The sequence below is a fragment of the Mustelus asterias genome, unplaced genomic scaffold (genome assembly GCF_964213995.1).
Source record: "Mustelus asterias unplaced genomic scaffold, sMusAst1.hap1.1 HAP1_SCAFFOLD_212, whole genome shotgun sequence".
Lineage (NCBI taxonomy): Eukaryota > Metazoa > Chordata > Chondrichthyes > Carcharhiniformes > Triakidae > Mustelus > Mustelus asterias.
This window is the reverse complement of record NW_027590199.1, coordinates 99103-115859: the sequence shown is the minus strand read 5'-3', so window position 1 is coordinate 115859 and position 16757 is coordinate 99103. Positions and strand designations below refer to the sequence as shown.

General features: G+C 47.8%; 1 protein-coding gene across 1 annotated transcript in view; it reads left to right on the top strand.

Moving 5' to 3' along the window:
- Positions 1–16757, top strand: part of LOC144485730 (SCO-spondin-like) — a 118844-nt gene that overhangs the window by 38627 nt on the left and 63460 nt on the right. The window contains exon 5 of the mRNA XM_078203822.1: positions 9569–9696. Within this exon, the coding sequence (XP_078059948.1) occupies positions 9569–9696 (128 nt within the window). The remainder of the gene's footprint in view (positions 1–9568; positions 9697–16757) is intronic.

Below are 16757 nucleotides of genomic sequence, written 5' to 3'. Positions count from 1 at the left end.
TATACCCCGGAACGTCCAACAACCATTCCTGTCCTTGTTCTACCCACGTCTCCGTAATGGCCACAACATCGTAGTCCCAAGTACCAATCCACGCCCCAAGTTCATCGACCTTGTTCCGGATGCTCCTTGCATTGAAGTAGACACACTTCAACCCATCTTCCTGTCTACCAGTACCCACCCTTGACCCTGATACCTTCCCCAATACCTCACCACCCTCACTGACTTCTGGACTACAACTCCCTTTCCCACTCCCCTGACAAATTAGTTTAAACCCCCCTGAAGAGCCGTAACAAATTTCCCTCCAAGGATATTGGTGCCCCTCTGGTTCAGGTGCACCCCGTCCTGTTTGTACAGGTCCCACCTTCCCCAGAACGTGTTCCAATTATCCACGTATCTGAAACCCTCCCTCCTACACCATCCCTGCAACCACATATTTAACTGCACTCTCTCCCTGTTCCTCAACTCGCTATCACGTGGTACCGGCAACGTACCAGAGGTGACCACATGTTTCGTCTTGGCTCTCAGCTTCCAGCCCAGCTCCAGAAATTCCTGCTTTAAATCCCCGTCCCTTCTCTTACCTATGTCATTGGTACCAATGTGCACCACGACTTGTGACTGTTTCCCCTCCCCCTTCAGAATCTGGAAAACACGGTCTGAGACATCACGGACCTTGGCATCCGGTAGGCAACATACCATCCGTGAGTCTCTTTTGCTGCCACAGAACCTCCTATCTATCCCTCTAACTAACGAGTCCCCAATAACTATCGCCCTCCCGCTCTCCCCCTTTCCCTCCCGAGCCACAGAGACGGACACAGTGCTGGAGATCCTCTCACTGCGGCTCCCCACTGGTATGTCATCCCCCTCAACCGTATCCAAAGCGGAATACTTGTTGCTAAGGGGAACAACCACCGGGGATCCCTGCACGGACTGCTTCCTCCCAGCCCCTCTCACCGTCACCCATCTGTTTTCAATCCTCGGAGTAACTGTATTCCTAAAGCTTGTGTCTATGGCCATCTCTGCGTCCCTGATGATCCTAAGTTCATCCAACTCCAGCTCCAGTTCCCTAACACGGTTTTGGAGGAGCTGCAGATGGGTGCACTTCCCACAGGTGTAATCAGTAGGGACACTGTCGTCGTCCCTCACCTCAAACATAGTGCAAGAGGAACATTGCACTGCCTGCACACCCATCCCCTCTAGATACCTTGCCAGTACCAGGTAGAAAGTGCAAAAATGAATTCAACTCACCCCTGCTCGCCCTTTCAGCCTAAGCCCTGTGAGCCAAAGTCCACTATCACTTGCATACAAACTAGTCTTTGCTTGGTTGATAGTGCATCACTGTGGCAGCCGGATCTTTGGCACTGAGTCTGGTTCTGCAGCGCAGAAGGGAGGGTGGAAGAAGAGGAGAGTGGTAGTGATAGTGGACTCGATAGTCAGACGTACAGACAGGAGGTCTGTGGTCGTGACAGAGACTCCCGGATGGTTTGTTGCCTCCTGGGTTCCAGAGTCAAGGATGGTGATGGTGATCTGGTGGACAGTGAGGAAAGTTATCTCCAATTGCAGCGGGATCTTGATCAATTGGGCCAGTCGGCTGACGAATGGCAGATGGAGTTTAATTTAGACAAATGCGAGGTAATGCATTTTGGTAGATTGAACCAGGGCAGGACTTACTCAGTTAATGGTAGGGCGTTGGGGAGAGTTAGAGAACAGAGAGATCTCGGGATACATGTTCATAGCTCCTTGAAAGTGGAGTCACAGGTGGACAGAGTGGTGAAGAAGGCATTCGGCATGCTTAGTTTCATCGGTCAGAACATTGAATACAGGAGTTGGGACGTCTTGTTGAAGTTGTACAAGACATTGGTAAGGCCGCACTTGGAATACTGTGTGCAATTCTGGTAACCCTATTATAGAATGGATATTATTAAACTAGAAAGAGTGCAGAAAAGATTTACTAGGATGCTACCGGGACTTGATGGATTGAGTTATAAGGAGAGGCTGGATAGACTGGGAATTTTTTCTCTGGAGCGTAGGAGGCTGAGGGGTGATCTTATAGAGTTATATGAAATAATGAGGGGCATAGACAAGGTAGATAGTCAATATCTTTTCCCAAAGGTCAGGGAGTCTAAATCTAGAGGGCATAGGTTTAAGGTGAGAGGGAAGAGATACAAAAGGGTCCAGAGGGGCAATTTTTTCACACAGAGGGTGGTGAGTGTCTGGAACAAGCTGCCAAAGGTAGTAGTAGACGCGGGTACAATTTTATCTTTTAAAAAGCATTTAGATAGTTACATGGGTACGATGGGTATAGAGGGATATGGGCCAAATACGGGCAATTGGGATTAGTTTAGGGGTTTTAAAAAAAAAAGGGCGGCATGGACAAGTTGGGCCAAGTGGCCTGTTTCCATGCTGTAAACCTCTATGACTCTATGAGTCTGTATGGATAGAACTGAGAAATAAGAAGGGGGAAATCACGTTGATAGGGTTGTAACATAGGCCGCCAAATAGTCAGCGGGAAATTGAGGAGCAAATATGTAGGGAGATTACAGATAGCTCCAAGAAAAATAGGGTGGTAATAGTCGGGGATTTTAACTTTCCCAACATTGACTGGGACAGCCATAGTATTAGAGGGTTGGATGGAGAGAAATTTGTTGAGTGTGTTCAGGAGGAATTTCTCATTCAGTATGTGGATGGCTCAACCAGAGTGGGGGCAAAACCTGACCTCCTCTTGGGAAATGAGGACGGGCAGGTGACAGAAGTGTTAGTGAGGGATCACTTTGGGACCAGTGACCATAATTCCATTAGTTTTAAGATAGCTATGGAGAACGATGGGGAGTTACAGAACAAAGAGATCTAGGGTTGCAGGTTCATAGTTCGTTGAAAGTGGAGTCATAGGTGGACAGAGTGGTGAAGAAGGCATTCAGCATACTTGGTTTCATTGGTCAGAACATTGAACACAGTAAGAAGTTTAACAACACCAGGTTAAAGTCCAACAGGTTTATTTGGTAGCAAAAGCCACACAGAACATTGAATACAGGAGTTGGGACATCTTGTTGAAGTTGTACGAGACATTGGTAAGATCACACTTGGAATACTGTGTACAGTTCTAGTCACCCTATTATAGAAAATATATTATTAAACTAGAAAGAGTGCAGAAAAGATTTACAAGGATGCTATGAGGACTTGATGGTTTGAGTTATAAGGAGAGGCTGGAAAGACTGGGATTTTTTTCTCTGGAGCGTAGAAGACTGAAGGGTGAGCTTATAGAGGTCTATAAAACAATGAGGGGCATGGATCAGCTAGATAGTCAATACCTTTTCCCAAAGGTGTAGGGGAGTCTAAAACTAGTTGGCACAGGTTTAAGGTGAGAGGGGAGAAATACAAAAGGGTCCAGAGGGGCAATTTTTTCACACAGAGGGTGGTGAGTGTCTGGAACAAACTGCCAGAGGCAGTAGTAGAGGCGGGTACAATTTTGTCTTTTAAAAAGCATTTAGACAGTTACATGGGTAAGATGGTTATTGAGGGAGATGGGCCAAATGTGGGTAATTGGGACTAGCTTAGTTGTAAAAACTGAGCGGCATGGACCAGTTGGGCCGAAGGGCCTGTTTCCATGCTGTAAACCCCTGTGACTCAATGACACCCGAAGGAAACCCACGCAGAAATGGACAGAATGTGCAAACTCGGCACAGACAGTGACCCAAGCCGGGAATCGAACCCTGGTCCCTGGCACTGAGAGGCAGCAGAGCTAACCATTGTGCCAATGGGTTAGAGTAGATTTAGAAAGAATGGCGGGGATTCTCCCATTACGACTTGCAACTTTTCTGTCGGGTCGCAGTGGGAGATGCGCGTCTGCAGCCTTGAACAGGGATTTGCGCATGTGCCGGGAACGCATCTCCCAGAGCCGGAGAACAGTCACCAGTCAGACCTCACTGGAAACCGGCAGGAAGGCAGCTGAATAATTTCAATCTTTTTTGCATGTATTTTAAATATGTATATTTGTTCATTATCAGGACCTAGGTCCCGATTGAATCTCCCATACCGCCAGGAGTACTTCATTCCGGCGGGGTTCACACTAGCTCCCCACATTCGGGGAACTTGCGGGAGACCCTGTCGGAATGAAGAGGGGCAAACGAGGCCCCCCAGGAGGTCGGGCAGCAGGGGGTGGTGACCCCTGGGCATTGGCATCCTGGCAGTGCCAGCCTGTGCCCCTGGCACTGCTCAAGGGGCAAAGTGCCCATGCCCAGGAGGCACCTCGGTACTGCACAGCGGGCATCAGGCAGTGCCAAGGGGGCGTGGCCTATTGTGGGCGGGGCCTAGGGATGATCAGTGGGGGTGGGGTGGTCTGCTGGGGGGTGGTGGTCTGACCCCAGATGGCGGTCAGCGAGGGGCGTCTTCCGGGATGAGGGGGGTGGGGGGAGCGCCACTGCCGGGGCGTCAGGGCTGGCCAGGGAATTGTCGTGGGGGCCGCGATCGGGCCGTGGGGGGTGCTGGAGGGGCAGCACTGCGGGGGTCCCGGGTTGGCCAGTGATCAGGAGTCTGACAAATCGGGGCCACTGCGCATGCGCAGAGTTCCAGAACTGACAGAGTCCGGCGTGAATAGGCCGCACCCCCCCCTGGGTTTTTAATGAGATTCACGACTGGGACCTCTGCTGTGCAGAGAGTGCGGACATTCGAGTGAGAAGCTGAACTGACAGAACTGTTGGGATTTAGAACAGTTTTCCCGCCAATTCAGCACTTTTGGGAGAATCATGGCCACTGTTCCCAATGATGGGGGAGTCCAGAACAAGGGATCATAGTTTGAGGATAAGGGGTAAACCTTTTAGAACTGAGGTGAGGAGAAATTTCTTCACCCAGAGGGTGGAGAATGTGTGGAATTCACTCCCACAGAATGTAGTTGAGGCCAAAATGTCTGATTTCAAGAAGAAAATTAGATTTAGCTCTTGGGGCTAAAGGGATGAAGGTCTGTAGGGAGAATGAGTAGGGGGAAATCAGTCCTGATCATAATGAAAGGTGGAGCAGGCACGAAGGGCCGAATGGCCTATCCCTGCTTTTAGTTTCTATGTTTCTATGAACAGTTTCTGTCCCCTTGCCTAAGGAAAGATATACTGGCATTGGAGGCAGTCCAGAGAAGGTTCACTTGGTTGTTCCTGGGATTTTCTTTTGAGGAGAGTTTGAGTAGGTTGGGCCTGTACTCATTGGAGTTTCGGACCAGAGGGAATAATCTCAGAGTAAGGGGGTCACCCATTTAAAACAGAGATGAGGAGGAATTTCTTCTCTCAGAGGGGAGTGAATCTGTGGAATTCTTTCCCGCAGAGGGCTCAAGAGGCTGAGTCATTAAGTATGTTAATGAGTAGGGCGAGGATCTGGCAGATGGAATATAACGTTAGCAAATGTGAGGTTATCCACTTTGGAAGAAATAATAATAAATTGGAATATTATTTAAATGGAGAAAAATTACATCGTGCGACTGTGCAGAGGGACCTGGGGGTCCTTGTGCACGAATCGCAAAAACTCAGTCTGCAGGTGCAGCAGGTGATCAAGAAGGCGAATGGAATGTTGGCCTTTATCGCGAGGGAGATAGAATATAAAAGCAGGGAGGTCTTGCTGCAACTGTACAAGGCACTGGTGAGGCCGCAACTGGAGTACTGTGTGCAGTTTTGGTCCCCTTATTTGCGAAAGGATATATTGGCCTTGGAGGGAGTGCAGAGAAGGTTCACCAGGTTGATACCGGAGATGAGGGGTGTGGCTTATGAGGAGAGATTAAACAGATTGGGTCTGTACTCGTTGGAGTTTAGAAGGATGAGGGGTGATCTTATAGAGACATATAAGATAATGAAGGGGCTGGATAGGGTAGAGGTGGAGAGATTCTTTCCACTTAGAAGGGAAACCAGAACTCGAGGGCACAGCCTCAAAATAAGGGGGGGCCGGTTCAGAACAGAGTTGAGGGGGAACTTCTTCTCTCAGAGGGTAGTGAATCTCTGGAATTCTCTGCCCATTGAAGTGGTGGAGGCTTCCTCGTTGAATATATTTAAATCACGGGCAGATAGTTTTCTGATCGATAAGGGAATTAGGGGATATGGGGAGCAGGCGGGTAAGTGGAACTGATTCGCTTCAGATCAGCCATGATCTTGTTGAATGGCGGGGCAGGCTTGAAGGGCCAGATGGCCTACTCCTGCTCCTATTTCTTATGTTCTTATGTTCAAAGTTGAGATAGACAGATATTTATTCAGTAAGGGAATCGAGGGTTATGGGGATAAGGGGAAAGTGGAGTTGAGGATTATCACATCAGATCAGTCATGATCTTATTGGATGGGAGAGCAGTTTCAATGGGCGGAATGTCCTATATGTTATGGTCCTATGGTGAGAGCACATATCGAGGGCTGTGGACTGTATGGGGCTCCTTATTTAAGGAAGAATGTAAATGTGTTGGAAGCAGTTCAGAAACTTTTTAACCATAGAATCCCTACAGTGCTGAAGGAAGCCGTTCAACCCATCATGTCTGGACTGACTCTCAAAATAGCATCTTAATCAGGTCAACCCCCATGTCCTATTCCTGTGTATCTTGGGACACTAAGGGGTAACTTAGCATAGCCAATCCCCCAAACCTACACAACTGTGGAGTGTGGGAGGAAACCGGAGCATCTGGAGGAAACCCATGCGGACACGAGGAGAACGTGCAGACTCCACACGGACACCCAAGCTGGGTTCCTGGTACTGAGAGGCAGCAGTGCTAACCATTGTGCTACCGTGACTCTCATGGTTTACGAGACTAATACCAGGAATAGGTTGTCCGATGAAAAGTTGGAGAGGTTAGGTTTGTCTTCACTGGAGTTCAAACAGGAAGAGGCGACTTGATCAAAACATTTATGATTCTGAATCTAAAACTGGGGCTCACAGTTTAAAAACAGGAGTTACTCATTTATTACAGAGAGGAATTTGTTCTCAGAGCGGGTGAGTCTATGGAACTCTCCTCCACAAAAGGTAGTGGAAGCAGACTCTTTAGATACTTTGAAGGTAGAGTGAGATAGATTCTCGATTAACAGGAGGTCGGCGAGAACGTGCAGTTGAGGTTACAATCAGAGCATCTATGATCTTATTGAATGGGGGAACAGGCTCGAGGGGCCAAGTGAATAACCTCACATTTATCCAAATTATACTGCATCTGCCATTGATTTGCCCACTCACCCAACCTGTCCGGATCATTCTGAAGGATCTCTGCATCCTCGTCACAGTTCACCCTCCCACCCAACTTGGTATCATCTGCAAACTTTGAGATGTTACGTTTTGTTCCCTCATCCAAATCATTAATATATATTGTGAATAGCTGGGGTCCCAGCACCGATCCCTGTGGCACCCCACTAGTTACTGCCTGCCAATTTGAAAAAGACCCATTAATTCCTACTCTTTGTTTCCTCTCTGTCAACCAGTTTTCTATCCATCTCAATATGCTTCCCCCAATCCCATGCGCTTTAATCTTGCACGATAATCTCTTGTGCAGGACTTTGTCAAACGCTTTCTGAAAGTCCAAATATGCCACATCTACGGATTCCCCCTTGTCAACTCTACTAGTTACATCTACATGATGCCTGCCTAAACTAAAGCCGGATGCACTTACAGAGTCCGTATCCTTCCATTCCCATCCTATTCATGTATTCATCTCGTTGCCCCTTAAATGCTGCTATCGTACCTGCTCCCACCACCTCCCGGGCTGTGTGTTCCAGACATTCACCACCCTCTGTGTAAAAAATCCTGCCTCACACATCTCCTCTAAACATTTCCGCACGCACCTTAAACCTATGTCCCCTAGTACTTGACTTTTCAACCCGAGGAAAGAGCATCTGACTATCCACTCTGTCTATGCCACTCATAATCTTGTAAACCTCTATCAGGTCACCCCTCAACTGCCATCGTTCCAGTGAGAACAAACTGAAATTATCCAACCTCTCCTCATAGCTAATACCCTCCAGACCAGGCAACATCCTGGTAAACCTCTTCTGTACCCTCGCCAAAGCATCCACATCCTTCTGGTAGTGTGGCGACCAGAATTGTACACAATATTCTAAATGAGGCCTAACTCAGGTTCTGTACAGCTGCAGCATGACTTGCCAATTTATAAACTCAATGCCCCGGCCAATGAAGGCAAGCATGCTGTAGGCCTTCTCACTATCTTACCCCCCTGTGTTGCCACTTTCAGTGATCGATGGACATGTACGCCCAGATCCCTCTGCCTGTCAATGCTCCTAAGTGTTCTAACATTTACTGTATAATTCCTACATGCATTGGACTTTCCAAAATGCATTATCTCACACTTGTCCAGATTAAATTCCATCTGCCATTTCTCTGACCAAGTCTCCAACTGGTCTATATTTTGCTGTATCCTCTGACCCTTCATTATCCGCAACTCCACCAATTTCTGTGTCGTAGAATCATAGAATCATAAAAACCCTACAGTACAGAAAGAGGCCTTTCGGCCCATCGAGTCTGCACCGACCACAATCCCACCCAGGCCCTACCCCCATATCCCTACAGATTTACCCACTAATCCCTCTAACCTACGCATCTCAGGACACTAAGGGCAATTTTTTTTTAAGCATGGCCAATCAACCTAACCCGCACATCTTTGGACCGTAGGAGGAAACCTGAGCACCCGGAGGAAACCCACGCAGACACGAGGAGAATGTGCAAACTTCACACAGACAGTGACCCAAGCCGGGAATCGAACCCAGGTCCCTGGAGCTGTGAAGCAGCAGTGCTAACCACCATGCTACCGTGCCGCCCATCGTCTGCAAACTTACTAATCAGACCAGCTACATTTTCCTCCAAATCATTTACATATACTATGAACAACAAAGGTCCCAGAACTGATCCCTGTGGAACACCGCTAGTAAGAAGTCTCACAACACCAGGTTAAAGTCCAACAGGTTTATTTGGTAGCAAATACCATAAGCTTTCAGAGCACATTTGCTACCAAATAAACCTGTTGGACTTTAACCTGGTGTTGTGAGACTTCTTACTGTGTTTACCCTAGCCCAACGCCGGCATCTCCACATCACTTCTATGGCCAAGCCAGTTCTGTATCCATCTTGCCAGCTCACCTTTGATCCTGTGTGATTTCACCTTTCGTCCCGGTCTACCATGAGGTACCTTGTCAAAGGCTTTACTGAAGTCCATGTATACAGCATCCACTGGCTTTCCCTCATCTATCATCTTCGTCACTTCCTGGAAAAATTCGATCAAGTTAGTGAGACACGACGTCCCCTTCACAAAACCACGCTGTCACTAATTCGTAAGTTTGTATACTTGTTTTATAATGCTCCAAGAAGCACCTTGGAATATTTTATAGTCAGAGGCTGGAATTTTCCAGTCCCACTGCAGTGAATGGAGACTTGGCTGAGCGCCAGATTCTCCATCCTCGCCGGCAGTGGTGAATGACATCGGAGGATTCCAGCCACTGTAAATACAAGTTGTAGTTGTTTCATTCTGCAATCCCACTGCAGTAAAGGTTTGATCACTCGACTGTGATGGCGGGTTTCATTACAATGGTTTTTCTTTAACATCTATTCAACTGTTTTCCCAGGTTGTCCGGGAAACCAAATCTTCAGCAGCTGTGCCAACGTTTGCCCACGCAGCTGCTCAGACCTTCAGTCTGAAATGGAGTGCAGACAGCAAGTCTGTGAGCCTGGCTGCCACTGCACACCTGGAAAAGTGAGTCCGCTTCTTCTTCAGCTGAACCTGTTTGTTTTCTAATGCTACCTGGACAGGTAATTCTGCTTGTTCCTTACCTGTACCCACCTTGGCCAGTGAGATTGTATCTTATTTTCCCTAAAGCCAACCGTTCAGCTGAGTTTATTAATCTCAGCCTGAGTGCTGCACGGTGGCACAGCGCCAGGGACCCGGGTTCAATTCCCGGCTTGGGTCACTGTCTATGTGGAGTTTGCACGTTCTCCTCGTGTCTGCATGGGTTTCCTCCAGGTGCTCCAGTTTCCTCCCACAGTCCAAAAGACGTGCTGGTTAGGTGGATTGACCCGAACAAGCGCCAGAGTGTGGCAATGAGGGGAATTCACAGTAACTTCATTGCAGTGTTAATGTAAGCCTTACGTGTGACTAATAAATAAACTTTTAATTGTTAGCCCATGCCCAGTGGTCAATGGTTGCTCTAAGCTGATTCCAAACTAACCAACAAGTGGGCTTTTGATAGAGTCCGTACCAACACATTAGAAACAGCTGAACTCCCACCTACTCCCATCTGCCAGCACTTGGCCCATAGCCTTGATGGGGAGAAATAGAAAGTTTGGTGGGAAGTGCCTGTGCCCAAGTGAATGTGGGGAGTGAATGGGGATGGTAAAGGGTAAATGGGGGTGGTGAGGGGTAAATGGGGATGGTGAGGGGTAAATGGGGGTGGTGAGGGGTAAATGGGGATGGTGAGGGGTAAATGGGGGTGGTGAGGGGTAAATGGGGATGGTGAGGGGTAGATGGGGGTGGTGAGGGGGTAAATGGGGATGGTGAGGGGTAGATGGGGGTGGTGAGGGGGTAAATGGGGGTGGTGAGGGGTAAATGGGGGTGGTGAGGGGTAAATGGGGATGGTGAGGGGGTAAATGGGGATGGTGAGGGGTAAATGAGGATGGTGAGGGGTAAATGGGGGTGGTGAGGGGTAAATGGGGATGGTGAGGGGTAAATGGGGGTGGTGAGGGGGTAAATGGGGATGGTGAGGGGTAAATGGGGGTGGTGAGGGAGCAAATGGGGATGGTGAGGGGTAAATGGGGGTGGTGAGGGAGCAAATGGGGATGGTGAGGGGTAAATGGGGATGGTGAGGGGTAAATGGGGGTGGTGAGGGGGTAAATGGGGATGGTGAGGGGTAAATGGGGGTGGTGAGGGGGTAAATGGGGATGGTGAGGGGTAAATGGGGGTGGTGAGGGGTAAATGAGGGTGGTGAGGGGTAAATGGGGGTGGTGAGGGGGTAAATGGGGCTGGTGAGGGGTAAATGGGGGTGGTGAGGGGTAAATGAGGGTGGTGAGGGGTAAATGGGGGTGGTGAGGGGGTAAATGGGGCTGGTGAGGGGTAAATGGGGGTGGTGAGGGGGTAAATGGGGATGGTGGGGGGTAAATGAGGGTGGTGAGATGCCGGAGGAAATTTCCAGATGTGAGGATGATATTGTATTAATAATCAAAACGTGGCCAATGAGGGAATGGATTGGGATCATCATATTCTGGTTAAAAGGCATTCATATGAAAAGGGAATTCGAATCATCCAATGCCACAGGTGCCTGAAGATTGGAGGGTGGAAAATGATGGGAGATTGTAACTCTTATTAAGAGGAAGAGAGAGTTGTATGAAATGTACAGGCAGCAAGGAACACATCAGATGCTCGAGGTGTATAAAAAGTGCAAGAAGCTACTTAAGAGGGAAATCAGGAGGGCTAAAAGAAGACATGAGGTTGCTTTGGCAGACAGAGTGAAGGAAAATCCAAAGAGCTTCTATAGGTATGTTAGGAGCAAAAGGATAGTGAGGGATAAAATTGGTCCTCTTGAAGACCAGAGTGGTAGACTGTGTATGGAACCAAAAGAGATGGGGGAGATACTAAATGGTGTTTTTGCATCCGTATTTACTGAGGAAATGGGCATGGAGTCTACGGAAATAGGGCAAACTGGTAGGGAGGCCATGGAACCTTTACAGATTAAAGTGGAGGAGGTGCTCGCTGTCTTGAGGCAAATCGGAGTGGATAAATCCCCAGGACCTGACAGGGTATTCCCACGGACCTTGAGGGAAGCTAGTGTTGAACTTGCAGGGGCCCTGGCAGACATATTTAAAATGTCAGTATTCACGGGGGAGGTGCCGGATGATTGGAGGGTGGCTCATGTTGTTCCGTTGTTTAAAAAAGGTTCCAAAAGAAATCCAGGAAATTATCGGCCAGTAAGTTTGACGTCGGTGGTGGGCAAGTTATTGGAAGGTGTGATAAGGGATAGGATCTACAAATATTTGGATAGACAGGGACTTATTAGGGAGAGTCAACATGGCTTTGTGCGTGGTAGGTCATGTTTGACCAATCTATTAGAGTTTTTCGAGGAGGTTACCAGGAAAGTGGATGAAGGGAAGGCGGTGGATGTTGTCTACCTGGATTTCAGCAAGGCCTTTGGCAAGGTCCCTCATGGGAGGTTAGTTAGGAAGGTTCAGTCGCTAGGTGTACACGGGGAGGTAGTAAATTGGATAAGACACTGGCTCAATGGAAGAAGCCAGAGAGTGGTTGTGGAGGATTGCTTCTCTGAGTGGAGGCCTGTGACTAGTGGTGTGCCGCAGGGATCGGTGTTGGGTCCATTAGCGGGTAGGGCCTGGGTGGGATTGTGGTCGGTGCAGACTCGATGGGCCGAATGGCCTCCTTCTGCACTGTAGGGTTTCTATGATTTCTATGATTTCTATGATTGTTGTTTGTCATCTATATCAATGATCTGGATGATAATGTGGTAAATTGGATCAGCAAGTTTGCTGATGATACAAAGATTGGAGGTGTAGTGGACAGTGAGGAAGGTTTTCAAAGCTTGCAGAGGGATTTGGACCAACTAGAAAAGTGGGCTGAAAAATGGCAAATGGAATTTAACGCAGACAAGTGTGAGATATTGCACTTTGGAAGGACAAATCAAAGTAGAACGTACAGGGTAAATGGTAGGACTCTGAAGAGTGCAGTTGAACAGAGGGATCTGGGAATACAGCTACAGAATTCCCTAAAAGTGACATCACAGGTGGATAGGGTCGTAAAGAGTGCCTTTGGTACATTGGCCTTTATAAATCGGAGTATCGAGTATAAAAGTTGGAGTGTTATGGTAAGGTTATATAAGGCATTGGTGAGGCCGAATTTGGAGTATTGTGTACAGTTTTGGTCACCTAGTTACAGGAAGGATGTAAATAAGGTTGAAAGAGTGCAGAGAAGGTTCACAAGGATGTTGCCGGGACTTGAGAAGCTGAGTTCTCGAGAGAGATTGAATAGGTTGGGACTTTATTCCCTGGAGCGTAGAAGATTGAGGGGAGATTTGATAGAGGTGTACAAGATTTTGATGGGTATATATAGAGTGAATGCAAGCAGGCTTTTTCCGCTGAGGCTAGGGGAGAAAAAAACCAGAGGGCATGGGTTAAGGGTGAAAAGAGAAAAGTTTAAAGGGAATATTAGGGGGGGCTTCTTCACGCAGAGAGTGGTGGGAGTGTGGAATGAGCTGCCGGATAAAGTGGTAAATGCGGGGTCACTTCTAACATTTAAGAGAAACTTGGACGGTTTCATGGGTGAGAGGGATGTGGAGGGATATGGTCCAAGTGCAGGTCAGTGGGACTAGGCAAAAAATGGTTCGGCACAGACAAAAAAGGCCAAAAAGCCTGTTTCTGAGCTGTAATTTTCTATGGTTCTATGTTGTCCACATGGACTTTAGCAAGGCCTTTGACAAGGTGCTGCATGGTAGGTTGTTGCATAAGGCTAAATCTCACGGGATCCAGGGTGAGGTAGCTAAATGGATACAAAACTGGCTTCTTGACAGAAACCAGAGGGTTGTTGTAGAGGGTTTTTTTTCAAACTGGAGGCCTGTGACCAGCGGTGTGCCTCAGGGATCGGTGCTGGGTCCATTGTTATTTGACATTTATATTCATAATTTGGATGAGAATTTAGGAGGCATGTTTAGTAAGTTTGCAGATGACATCAAGATTGGTGGCATAGTGAATAGTGAAGAAGGTTATCTCGGACTGCAACGGATCTTGATCAATTGATTTGATCTGATTTATCATTGTCACATGTATTAGCTTATCGTGAAAACTATTGTTTCTTGCGCTATAGACAAAACATACCATTCATAGAGAAGGAAAGGAGAGAGTGCAGAATGTAGTGTTACAGTCATAGCTAGGGTGTAGAGAAAGATCAACTTAATGCAAGGTAAGTCTATTCAAAAGTCTGACAGCAGCAGGGAGGAAGCTGTTCTTGAGTTGGTTGGTAAGTGACCTCAGACTTTTGCAACCAGAAAGAATGCTTTCTATAGTGCAACTGTAAAAGTTGGTGAGAGTCATAGCTGACATGCCAAATTTCCTTAGTCTTCTGAGAAAGTCGATGCATTGGTGGGCTCCCTTCACTATAGTGTTGGCATGGGGGGACCAGGACAGGTTGTTGGCGATTTGGACACTTAAAAACTTGAAGCTCTCGACCCTTTTTACTTCGTCCCTGTTGATGTAGACAGGGGCATGTTCTCCTTTACGCTTCCTGAAGTCGATGGCAATATCCTTTGTTTTGTTGACATTGAGGAAGAGATTATTGTTACTGCACCAGTTCACCAGATTCTCTATCGCATTCCTGTTCTCTATCTCGTCATTGTTTGAGATCCGACCCACTACGGCGGTGTCGTCAGCAAACTTGAAAATTGAATTGGAGGGGAATTTGGCCACACAGTCATAGGTGTATAAGGAGTATAGTAGCGGGCTGAGAACACAGCCTCGTGGGGCACCGGTGTTGAGGGTGATCGTGGAGGAGGTGGTATTGCCTAACCTTACTGATTGTGGTCTTTGAGTTAGGAAGTTCAGGATCCAGTCGCAGAGGGAGGTGCCGAGGCCCAGGCCACGGAGTTTGGAGATGAGTTTCGTGGGAATAATAGTGTTGAAGGCAGTGCTGTGATCAATAAATAGGAGTCTGACATAGGTGTCCTTGTTATCTAGGTGTTCCAGGGTTGAGTGCAGGACCAGGGAAATGGCGTCTGCTGCGGACCTGTCGCAGCGGTAGGCAAACTGTAGTGGATCCAGGTAGTCCGGGAGGCTGGAATTGATTCGTGCCATGACTAACCTTTCGAAGCATTTCATAATGATGGATGTCAGAGCCACCGGCCGATGGTCATGAAGGCACGCTGCTTGGCTTTTATGGTCATCATGGGATCCAAGGGGCTGCTGCCCGGTGGATCCAGAACTGGCTTGCCCAAAGGAGGCAGAGAGTGGGTATAGATGGGTCTTTTTCTAAATGGAGGTCGGTCACCAGTGGTGTGCCCCAGGGATCTGTTCTGGGATCCTTGCTGTTTGTCATTTTCATAAATAACCTGGATGAAGAAGCGGAGGGATGGGTTGGTAAGTTTGCCGACGACACAAAGGTTGGTGGGGTTGTGGATAGTCTGGAGGGATGTCAGAAGTTACAGAGGGACATAGATAGGATGCAAGACTGGGCGGAGAAGTGGCAGATGGACTTCAACCCAGATAAATGCGTCGTGGTCCATTTTAGTAGGTCAAATGGAATGAAGGAGTACAATATAAAGGGAAAGACTCTTAGTACTGTCGAGGATCAGAAGGACCTTAGGATCCGGATCCATAGGACTCTAAATTCGGCCCCGCAGGTGGAGGAGGTGGTTAAGAAGGCGTATGGTGTGCTGGCCTTTATCAATCGAGGGATTGAGTTTAGGAGTCCGGGGATAATGATGCAGCTATATAAGACCCTCGTCAGACCTCACTTGGAGTACTGTGCTCAGTTCTGGTCGCCTCATTACAGGAAGGATGTGGGAAAGATTGAAAGGGTGCAGAGGTGATTTACAAGGATGTTGCCTGGATTGAGTGGCATGCCTTATGAGGATAGGCTGAGGGAGCTCGGTCTTTTCTCCTTGGAGAGACGTAGGATGAGAGGAGACCTAATAGAGGTGTAGAAGATGTTGAGAGGCATCGATCGGATGGACTCTCAGAGGCTTTTTCCCAGGGTGGAAATGGCTGCTACGAGAGAACACAGGTTTAACGTGGTGGGGATTGGGTACAGGGGAGATGTTCAGGGGAAGTTTTTCACACAGAGAGTGGTGGGCGAGTGGAATCGGCTGCCATCAGTGGTGGTGGAGGCAAACTCAATAGGGTCTTTTAAGAGACTCCTGGACGAGTACATGGGACTTAATAGGATGGAGGGTTATAGGTAGGACTAAAAGGTAGGGATATGTTCGGCACAACTTGTGGGGCCAAAGGACCTGTTTTGTGCTGTAGTTTTCTATGATTCTATAAAAGTAGGAGAGTCTAAAATCAGAGGGCATAGGTTTAAGGTGAAAGGGGAGAGATGCAAAAGGATCCAGAGGGGCAATTTTTTCACACAGAGTGTGGTGAGTGTCTGGAACAAGCTGCCAGATGCCGGTACAATTTTGTCTGTTTAAAAGCATTTTGATAGTTACATGGGTAAGATGGGCATAGAGGGATATGGGCCAAATGCAGGCAATTGGGATTAGCTTAGGCGTTTAGAAAAAGGACGGCATGGACAAGTTGGGCCAAAAGGCCTGTTTCCATGCTGTAAACATCTGTGACTCTGTCTCCCACTGGCTGTTGGGCGGCCTAAAGTAAACCCCCAACATTGTGACTTACACCCTTCCTATTCCTGAACTCTACTCATATTGCCTTTGCTTGTATAAACTCGCCAAGGTGTCCTCCCACAGTACAGCTGTGATATTATCCTTAACTAGTAGTGCACCCACCCCTTTTACATCCCCCACTATCGCGCCTGAAACATCTGTATCCTGGAATGTTAAGCTGTCAATCCTGTCCTTCCCTTAACCAAGTCTGTGTAATGGCAACAACATCATAGTTCCAAGTTCTAATCCAAGCTCTAAATTCATCTGCCTTACCTGTTACACTTCTCGCATTGAAACAAATGCACTTCAGTCCACCAGACCCTCTTTGATTAGCAACCACATCCTGCCTGCTGTTTCTCAAAGTCTTACAGGCCCTACTCTCTGATTCCACTTCAGTTAATTCACCTTTGCTTTGGTTCCCACTCCCCTGCTAAACTAGTTTAAATCC